This window comes from Brachyhypopomus gauderio, chromosome 9 (genome assembly GCF_052324685.1).
Source record: "Brachyhypopomus gauderio isolate BG-103 chromosome 9, BGAUD_0.2, whole genome shotgun sequence".
NCBI lineage: Eukaryota > Metazoa > Chordata > Actinopteri > Gymnotiformes > Hypopomidae > Brachyhypopomus > Brachyhypopomus gauderio.
Window position 1 is genome coordinate 5,992,332 of NC_135219.1, and position 10,819 is coordinate 6,003,150.

The 10,819-nt window shown below is 44.5% G+C and overlaps 1 protein-coding gene across 3 annotated transcripts; it reads left to right on the top strand.

Annotated features, from left to right (window-relative positions):
* The first annotated feature begins 1,074 nt into the window (after positions 1 to 1,074).
* On the top strand, positions 1,075 to 9,647 carry fez2b (fasciculation and elongation protein zeta 2b). Of its 3 annotated transcripts, none has more exons than XM_077016641.1 (9): positions 1,075 to 1,515; positions 3,240 to 3,348; positions 3,742 to 3,855; positions 4,269 to 4,410; positions 5,452 to 5,717; positions 7,023 to 7,103; positions 8,250 to 8,325; positions 8,419 to 8,484; positions 8,568 to 9,647. In XM_077016641.1, the coding sequence occupies exons 1-9, from the start codon at positions 1,208 to 1,210 to the stop codon at positions 8,582 to 8,584; spliced, it is 1,179 nt and encodes a 392-aa protein (XP_076872756.1). In that variant the 5' UTR covers positions 1,075 to 1,207; the 3' UTR covers positions 8,585 to 9,647. The 3 variants fall into 3 exon arrangements, with proteins under 3 accessions (XP_076872756.1, XP_076872757.1, XP_076872759.1); XM_077016644.1 differs by having other exon boundaries at positions 1,090 to 1,515; positions 3,739 to 3,855; XM_077016642.1 differs by lacking the exon at positions 7,023 to 7,103 and having other exon boundaries at positions 1,083 to 1,515; positions 3,739 to 3,855.
* The last annotated feature ends 1,172 nt before the right edge of the window (positions 9,648 to 10,819 follow it).

Here is a 10,819-nt window from a genome sequence, read left to right on the forward strand (position 1 = left end):
ACAGGCTGTTAGTTTAGGGTTTTGGTTATGCTGTGTGGTAGTGTTAGAGGTTTGGTAATGAGTTTGGTTATACTGGGTGGTAGTGTTATGTTAGACTTATGTAGCTTGGTTATGCTATGTGGTAGTGGTAAGAGTTTGGTTATGTTGTGTGGTAGTGTTGGGAGTTTGATTATGTTGTGTGGTAGTGCTAGGAATTTGATTATGCTGGGTGGAAGTTTTGGGGTAGGCTTAGATTGCTTGGTATGTTGTATGAAAGTATTAGAAGTTTGTTGATGCTATATGGTAGTGTCATGAGTTGCTTATGTTGTGTGGTAGTGTCAATTGTTTTGTTATGTTTGTAGTAGTGTTATGAGTTTGGTTATGTTGTGTGGTAGTAATATGAGTTCGGTTATGTTGTGTGGTAGTGTTAGGTGTTTGGTTATGTTGTGTGGTAGTGTTAGGGTCTGTATATTTTGTGTTATGTAACATTTTCAGTCTAATAATGCTTTTACTAGTGAAACTAGATCATTGCATAAGTACTCCTGACATGTTGTTTTATTATTTTGTCTACTCTTTGTTGCTTACCCAGGTGCAACAAAGCATAATTGATAAGTACATTAATTGCTAGCTCATAGACACCAGCTGTTTTTATTGGTTGGTTTGTTTTTAATCTTCGTTTTGTTTTGGGGGTGTATGTGCTGATATGTATATTTTTATACAAGTTAACTCTCAACATAGCATGTAATCACGTCAGTATAAGCTTTTTAAAAATTACACTAATCATTTCAAAATTAATAATTTTCACTAATTATTAATTATTTTCAAAATGGCTTACATATGAAATTGATGTATGTCACTTTCAAGACTTTGTTGCTTGATTCATTTTCTACCATTCACTGGTAGATGAGCTCTAAATCAGTAGACAAGAAACAAGAAACATATTAAAATATATTAATCTTAGATTAATTATAATAATTATGGACGATGCAACTGTGTTGTATTGTCAGGGAGTACAATACAAACTCGTGTAAACAACGTCCTGAACAGTTTGGTGCAGCGTTGCCTCTATTACTTCAGGATGGAGCGGAGGCGATGACGCGTTCTACGTAATCGTTACTTCACGGGCGGCACGCGCGTGCTCGTCGCCAATGTTCGGTCGGTCCTCGCCGGGATCTACGTGGGCGAAACGGGGACGGAGGACAAACCGCTTTCGCCCGCCGCGGCAGTTATGGCGGCTCCGTTAGCTCAGTTCGACGAAGACTGGCAAGACTTTGACGAATTCAAGTCGTCCTCGGACGGTTCCGTGTCCGTGCTGGACCAGGTTAACGCGAACGCGGGCGACGCCGGCCCGGAAGACTTCTCCTCCGACACGGACAACAGCTTCTTGGGGGAGACGTGCAGCTTCAGGTCCGTGGAGGACCTTGTGCACGACTTCGACGAGAAACTGAGCGTGTGCTTCCGAAATCACGGCACCACGACCGAACATATAGCGCCGGTGAAGCCCATAACGGAGGAGAGTTTTCTGAAGAACGACGAGTAAGGAGCCCGACGAACCGCGGTTCCGTGTCCGCAATCAGCGCCGGACAAACACCGTGCTTGCTAACAAAACGATAGCCAACTACATAGGAACACAGTAATCATCTAGCTAGCTATCCGGTTTGACGGATGTCGGTTAACGTTTTTAACGGATTTTATTCGTATTTGACGTCATGACTGGCCGTTCCTGTCTTGCAACTGTCTCCAGTTGTTTGTTTGCCATCGCCGGGTGATGAACGTCTCTAGGAATGTGATGGTTCTTCAACATCTGCGTGTAAAGCACCGTCGCTTCTTCTGCACCCTTGGGTCTGCTTGGCGTTCGTGTCGACCTGTTTTCACGTAGTCCCACGAGGAGGTGTTTCTGGTTGTTTGCATTTCTGACCCACCATGCGGTGCTGCTAACATAATCCGGCATAATACTTGGTACTTTGAATACTATTCACTTCAGAGAGATGGGTTTTCTGCGTGCTACTGGATTAATTAGCTAATGCAAACACTACACCACTGCCTTCCCCAACACACACACACACACAGGCATGGACACTCACACAAGATGATGCAGTGTGTGATTTTCCTAGGTAGGGCCTGGGACTGAGCTCTACTGCCCTGTCTGACCTGTTGCCCCCAGGCAGTGGCGCACACACACTCCTGCGACTTTTCCTGTGATCTCAGACACATTATAGATACTTAGAAACTGCTTTTACAGACCTCAGAATGCTGTCCCACCGACACAGTCTTCAGATGTTCTGTTTATTAACTCGTTAGGATTAAATGTACTGAGTTCAGAGTGTGAGGTTCAACTGAACCCAGTAAATAATCTGAGCAGTGAACATCTGATATGTCCTTATCTCAGTGATCAGCTCCTAGATTTAAGCTATTTCTCTCAAATAGGGTGTTAGCAGTGTGGCAGATATGGGTTTGAGGAGACGGAGGCTTCAGTAGCCTGTTTACTGACTAATGAGGCTGGCTGGCAGTGGTTGAAGCACAGAAACTGTAAGGTGTATGTGGTTTGTGGTCCGTATGCAGTTTGCTGTGATGAGTCTTCCGGCTCTGTGGGCACAGATAAGAAGGGAGAGGATGTGTTGAAATGGATGCAGCACAAAACTCGGCAAATGTCTTCATACCTCACACCGATGTAGCCTGCAGTAGGCCTTTTTAATCCCTTATTTCCAGGCTCTACATTGGCTGGTGTTTTTTCAGATGGCAAGAAAGACTGTTTACAATGTTATGTTGCAATAGAAAGGTGTTGCAGCACTGGAAAGGGCACGAAGCCGCAAACTGTGGAGTCGGTGTTTTATGACTCTACAGTATAGGTTCAGGATTATGAGGAGAGGTCTGACGTGGGGTGGTTATAGACTGGTCTTGTAGGTCTGCTGGATCATGTGACGTGCTTCACCACAGCTGCTCGTCCCATGCAACACTCATCTGGAACGTCTGAGCTTGAACAGGATTCCCACAGCACACAAAACCAACAGTCGTGTGTTGGAGAGCTCATTTACATAGCGCAGCCATTGTAGGAGGAGGAGTACAGCGCAGGGCAATATTGTGACTACAGTGAACAGATGATGTTTTGTTCCACCACAATTCAAAGACTCAATAGTTCATTCTCTCTCTCTCTCTCTCTCTCTCTCTCTCTCTCTCTCTCTCTCTCTCTCTCTCTCTCTCTCTCTCTCTCTCTCTCTCTCTCTCTCTCTGCGTGTGTGTGTGCGCGTGCTTGTTTTTAGGATATGGAATGCTCTCACAGACAACTATGGAAATGTGATGCCAGTGGACTGGAAGACGTCTCACACACGCTCTCTGCATCTTCTTACGCTCAACCTTTGTCTGCAGGGGGTAAGGCATCCATACTTCTGGACTCTTTCTTCTGTCCATCTGTATGCTAACCCGTTACGGTACTGGAATAGTTAATAATCAGAAAGTTGCCGGTTCAAGTCCCACCCCTGCCAGGTTGCCATGGTTGGGCCCCTGAGCGAGGCTGTGACGAACCTACAATTGCTCAAATCGTATCGTCATAACTGTAAATTGTTCTGGGTAAAGAGTGTCGGCTAAATGCCGTCAATGTAAATTGGGTTGCTTATTCATTATCAACACGCCTATCCGTGTGCCACAGTAACAAATGACCAGTTAAGTGACAATGAGGAGTTTCACTCTTTTCTAAGCTGTGTGTGTGTGTGTGTGTGTGTGTGTGTGTGTGTGTGTGTGTGTGTGTGTGTGTTCAATCAGAAGGTGGACAGTGTGAGTCTGGATGTATCTGATGACGAGGAGCTGAGGGAACAGATGGATCTGCACTCCATCATTGTGTCCTGCGTCAACGATGAGCCACTGTTCACTGCTGAGCAGGTATCACACACACACACACACACACACACACACACACACACACACATACAAGGGACACATACGCATGTACACGTGCACACACACATGCGCAGTGTGAGAACAAGCAAGTGAGAAATTGGTCAGTCCTAAATTCATCAATATATCATCTGTTCCCTGTAGTCACAGTATAGTCTACTGTTGAAGGCAGTGATATGCAAATGAACACTAACACCATACAGTATGTAAGCATACGTGGGCATGCACACACACATCACAGATAAAACATGTTTGCAGGTCATAACTTTATGAACTAAGATATGATGTTCATTTGAATATGCGTGGATATTAAAATATTAATGTGACTAATTCAGAATGAAGTAGTTTAATGTGGTAGTCGTGTATTATGGCTGTATTAATAGGTGTTTTTGTGGCAGGTAATTGAGGAGATAGAAGAGATGATGCAGGAGTCTCCAGACCCTGATGTGGATGAGAGACCCTCCCAGTCTGACCTCTCTGTGCTTCCTACGGAGCTCCACCCCCTCTCTCACTCCACCTCCACCAGCAGCTATGAAGAACGTCAGTATTGCCTCTGCCCATCTGTGTCTGCCTCTGTCTGTCTGTCTGTCTGTCTGTCTGTCTGTCTGCATCTGCCTGCCTGTCTGTCTGACTGTGTGCCTGTTGTGAATCTCAATCCACGAGTACAAGCAAGTAAACCGGTTATGGAACGACTTGTTGGCGTATAGTGAACTTCAGTGCTGCATTTTTGGGACTGTTGGGTTCCTGTTGGTTCCATGGCTGTGTTAAAGACAGACACTAAAAGAGGAACCAGAGAATCAAGGTATCACGCCCAGACAAGGCTGGACTTGGGGCCGGGTTCCTCAGTGAGAGCCTGGTGGCAGGGAGCCCCATAACTGGGCTCGGCACCAAGAAGCAGGGTGAGAGCTGGAGACCTCCGAGGAGAGCCGTTGCTCCTCCATGTTGGAAGGAGCCAGTCGAGGTGGTTCAGGCATCTGATGACGATGCCCCCAGTCTCCTACCACTAGAGGGGTGCCAGGCATGTGGGCAAAGCCTGTGTTATGATCTCACTGCTGGAGGAGCACCTGTCTTACGATGCAAGCTGTAGCCTGAGTAGGAGAGGGAGGGAGTGTGTGTGTGTGTGTGTGTGTGTGTGTGTCTGTCTGTGTTGAAATTGGCAGAATGTGTAACAAGTTGAGTAACGGTGATTGCGATGGTGTACAAGGTGGTTATGTAAAACATATACATTGCATAATACTGTTGAGTATTACTATTACTAAATTGAGGTGTGGGGGGGTGATGTGTTTGTAACTATAAGCATGTGTGGGTAAGAGAGCTGGATCTTGTGCATGTTCCCGTGCTTGTGTGTGTGCTGAATACATGTTACATGCATGTGTGTGCATACGTGTTATGTGTGTAATCATTTGCATTAGTGAATATTTACTTCTGTGTCTATAGTGTATTTGTGGGTGGATGTGGGTATGTGTGTGTGTGTGCGCGTGCACATTGGTTCAGAGCCGTGTCCCTCTCTCCCCAGGTGTGCGAGGGCTGTGTGTATGTGAGTGTGCACATTGGTTCAGAGCCGTGTCCCTCTCTCCTCAGGTGTGCGACAGATGGGTGTGTGCGAGCTGGAGGAGATGCTGGAGCAGGTGGAGAAGGAGATTCGGTGCTTCTCAGAGGAACTGATTGAGCAGCTGGCCCTGCGGGACGAGCTGGACTTTGAGAAGGAGGTGAAGAACGGCTTCATCTCCGTCCTCATCGACGTGCAGAACCGGCAGAAGGAGCACCGCGAAACGATGAAGAGGAGGAGGAAGGGGAAGACTGCCACAGGAACACCGAGGAGTGATCGTACACACGTGCCTGGAACTGTGAGTGCAGAACACACCCACCCACCACACACACACGTGTGCTCGCACACGCTGAATTATGCACATTATGTGCATAAATACTGAATCGTATGGAGTCTCTTCGCCGGGACTGATGGGAGATTTGCACTGCGTCTTGTGTGTGTTCTGTGTACAGTACCCATCTGAACAAGAATAATTTTCATTTTTTTCTGTTCTCTTTTGGAATCAGGTACTACCTGCAGTCACACTCTCGATATCAAACGTGCACTTGCTCACACGCGCGCTCTCTCACATATTCTCTCACGCACACGTGCAGCAGTGTTTTGTGGAAACGGAGCGAGTCCTTTTGTCTATTGTGCACTTTCTACTTACCGTATTTTCCAGACTATAAGCCGCTACTTTTTTCCCCACGATTTGAATGCTACAGATATCATCTGTAGCATTCAAATCGTGGGGAAAAAAGTAGAGTTACAGTGATTCTACAGAAAAAAGTAGAGTTACAGTGATTATAACTTAATTCATTGAGCCCTTTAGTTTTGTCCTAACTAGATATTTAGACATAATACTGCTGTAATACTGCGAAGTCGTGGTCAGAGGTGAACTTTAGTTTAGCCAGTGTGTAATTAACACCCTTGAGCCAGTGTGGCTTTGGACCTAGATAATGCCGTGCCGTTTGCTGTGATGGATAATTAAAGTCTAGCTCTTATTTATGCATAGAAACGTAAATCGACAATATAATCTGTAGCGTCTTTATGCGGATAAACGAGGGGAGTCTGAATTCACCGGCTGAAAGCCAAAACTGTTGCACATGAAATGCTACAGGCACCGTTCAGAAACTGATAAGTTCAGTTAAACGTACAGTGAGTCCCCGCTTAACGACGGGGTTAGAGACTGAAAGTCCGTCGTAAAGCAGTTTTTGTCGTTAAGCGTGACCCTAGATTTAGATACGCTTTGATTGTAAATACAGAATAGAACAAAAACTAACAATGTTCTCATGTGTACAGCGTGTGAAAGAGCAACACTCCACTACACTCCACTGTGCTGCCAATGCTCCTCTGCACACTGCACAAAATAAAAAAAAAAAGTCGGTCATAACTCTTGTCTGTTGTTAACCAGACCCGGCGTTAACCGGGGACTCGCTGTGTTCAGTTCAGTAGATATATGCGGCTTATAGCCCTGTGCGGCTTATACAACATTTTCCATAAAAAAATTAAAAAAAACTTGGTAGGTGCGGCTTATATTGAGGTGCGCTCTATAGTCCAGAAATTATGGTACTACTACCTGTGGCTCATGCTTACCCACCTCTGTCTGTCTGTCTCTCTCTAGCAGTTCAGTATGGAAGGTCTGTCCATTCTAGTTCAGAACAGTCTCAGCCAGTCTTTCAGAGGCTCCAGAGGAGATAGACAGGTGCTGCTCCACCCCTGTCATCCCTCGCTCCATCTCTTTGTTGAAACATTTGTTATTTCTCTCCTCCTTCACCCCAAATACGCTTCACGTTCACATGCCATTGCTGTCATTAAAAACCTGTGGCCCCAAAGCAAATGAAAACAACTCTGCTGAGGTGAATCAGCCGATGAAAGGAAAGCTTAAGACACGATGATTTAAAGCTGCTTGCTTTAAATCGGTGGTTCTCAACCTTTCTGAGAACTACTGCAGTTGGGGATCCCCCGCTCTTCAGGCGCCACCACCCACACACCCCCAGCCCTCTCCCAAACACGCCACCTTGCATTGATGAACAGACAGCTGACCAGGTGACTAGGCGGACAGCCTATGATTATATAGGCCAACACCATTATCATCATCAGTAGTGGTAGGTAGGCCTGTTTCAATACTAGGCTATTGCTATAATTGAGGTTGCTTTATTGTTATTATTAGCATATTTTATTATTGTTACTAGTATCAGTAGGCCTAGTGGTAGGCCTACTAGACTATTGCTATAATTGGGAATAGGCAACAAACCTCTTTTTATGCTTTATTATTATTATTAGTTGTATTTTTATTACTAGGCCTAAGAGTAGCCATATCATCTGCATGTTTTACAGAAGCTGAAAGGTAGATCATGTTCATTTGAGAACTGGGCCTGCTGTGCCTTGCAGAGATCCTCAATTCATAGAGCAATGTTTGTTTGATAAACAGCCTCAAATCATCCTCAACTCATGGAGCAATGTTTGTTTGATAAACGGCCTCAAATCATCCTCAATTTGCACGATTGCTGTGTTTAGTTTTGAGTGTTTGTCATTTTTGAGAATGTTCATACAAACATAGAAGTGAAAGGGAGGAGAACCTTTAAGGCAACGTCACAGTTGAGGGTTTTCCTGTATCACTCCTTGGGTTTTTAAAGTAAATAAATTGATATCGAGATGGTAAAATGGTATATCGCGAGCTGATCCACTCATTGAATGCAGCTATCTGTATTTGTAAAATATTTTGTTGATTTTGTATTTATTTTCTATTTCTCCACCAAATGTTTGCATGTTGTCAGGCCTTCTTCTTTAGAAGTAAAAATGTTTGCTTAACTGTAATTACTTAAACTGCCCCCCTTCTCTTCTTCAGTATTTGACTACAGTTATTCCATATGAGAAGAAAAGTGGTTCTCCCTCTGTTGAGGACCTGCAGATATTATCCAAGAGTGAGTGGAAATTTACCCATACATCATGCGTGTTATAGTTTCTCAGTGAATGTTTGTAAACGGAGTGGATGTGTTTGTGCCAATTTTCTTCAGTTTTGCGTGCCATGCGGGAGGACAGTGAGAAGGTCCCCAGCCTTCTGACTGACTACATCCTCAAAGGTAACTGCCCCACCCAGTCCCTCAAAGGTAACTGCCCCGTCCATGAGATGCTGTGATTGATGGGTCTTCTCTCATCTCTGCAGTTCTGTGTCCCACGTAGACCTGTCCAGCAGCGCTGTGGGTTGGCTTCATCTCGGACAGATGCTGTTTCGCCTCTCAACGTCCTCACAATTTCTCCTTCATTCATCTTCGTGTTTATGTTTAGTTGTCCTTTAATGTACTAAGACGTCTTAATGTTATCTGGGCATGTAGTCATCATGTGTTTAACCATTTGACAGTATTCTTTGACGCACCGATGAAGGACTGTGTTTGGTGTCACGTCCTCAGTTTAGTTTGTTTTTGGTATGAAACTTTATGCCTTGCATATGTTTCATCATTTTATATTTCTTTACCATGGCCTGAGTTCCTGTTGGTTAACGTAGTACCATTCTGATCGACATCTAATCAGGATTAAGAGAGATCAAACTACTCCCAGTCAAAAAGCTTCATGCAGAACTAATATTAAAACACATGAATCACCTGTAGACTAGACCCAGAGCAGAGTGTAGCATAGCTATAGCATTACTCGCAATGGAGATTTTATAGCAATATAAGAAGGGTTCGTATTTCCTGATGCAGTCCTGCTAATGCAGAGAGGATGTCTTGGAACAGTGATATTTCCTGTTAACGGATGTTAGTTTTGATGAGGGCAGAGAAGCGGAGAGATGACGCAGCATCAGTGTGAGCTCACCATGGTTACCGCATCAGTGCCGTTAGTTCACTCCCTCACGACTTCATAGGGAGTCCACAAAAGTCTGAGACTCTTAGTACTACAGTGACATCAAATGGAATTGGGCAGATGCATGTTTTCTGAATGGAGCTGTCGATGATCTCTGAACATGATTTTATATAGTATATACTTTTACACAAATATGTTGGGAACAATTTTCAGAGGCACATACAGCTGCATAGTATAGTCAGTGACACTACAAGGTTTGTTGCCAAAGTAATTCACAGTGGTGGGCATCAATTCGAGCTAATGTGTATCTACTAACGGTTCAAGGATCAAGTCATGGGTCTTGTCTGCATGGAAGGCTTTATGAAGGCTACAGTCAGAAGTGGTTTGTTGGTAATCCTGGGTTAGGGTTGGTTTGTTGGTAATCCTGGGTTAGGGTTGGTTTGTTGGTAATCCTGGGTTAGGGTTGGTTTGTTAAAAAAATATATATATATAAAAATTACCGGTACTAGTCAAGCTCGGTTGCAATAAATCGAAGCATTAGCATTGCAGTAGTGTCTAGTAAAGTGAGGACATCCAGATCATAGTACTACTAGTAGTAATATTGCTACTTTCCCTAATAATAATAAGAAGAATATACTTTCTTATACTGTTTGCAGTGTTTTGTGATGAGCTCGTCCACAGAGCCCGGACTGCAACTGCTCTTAGACTGCATTCTGCCACCTCAGCACCTGTGCAGTTCTCTGATCAGAGCCTGTTCCTGTGCGGTTCCTTCTGAACCCAGTGCAGTCTGTTCTACAGGCCTGGGTTGCCTGGGACAGCCACACTTATAGTTGCATCAGAAACATGGATCGGATCATCTGTTTGTGGAGCTGGTTTGACCCCTGTCCAGCAGTAGCCTCAAGCACTTCCTGCCTGGCTCAGACAGGGGCAGGGCTTGTGAAGTGTGCAGGTACCACAGCAAGGTCCCTCTCCTCCCATCACTATCAGCAGTGCTGATCAAACATAGAATCTGAATTTGCCCCAATAGCTGACCTGTCCTGTGTGACACTACTCCCTTTTAAATACGGATTTAAACATTTACAAAGGCAATAACTGGAAGGATGTGTGTTAAAGTGATGTCTGTCCCGAATGAACCATCTCGAATGTTTTTACTAAGAAGTACCATCCTAAGTGGCTAATTCTGGATGAGTTATCTGGTTATTAGTACAGGTCCTCTGTACCAGAGTTTTTTTTGCAGGTCCTGTCTAAGGTTTGGCTAGTGAAACTTGTGTGGTGTGTGTGCGTACGCATGTGTGTTTTTATCCTCTATGGTAGTGATTTTTGTAACCTGTCAGAGACCGGACACTAGCTGCACCAGGCACTTTTTCTTCCATTATAATGAAAGTGGGTTAAATGTGAGTGGTAAAACAGGAAGGGTGTAGTCTTTCAGAGCACTACACTACAGTCCAGCTGCTCTGTGGAAAAGCAGGTGAAGAACTACACTTCCCACGCTGCTTCACAACTCTTCTCATTGCAGCAGTGATATGAGGAATAAGCTGGAGTGGCCTGTGTTAAAACATACATATATCTGCACTGAGTGCTGTTTCAGGGTCCCTAGAAATCGCTAGAAATTTATAT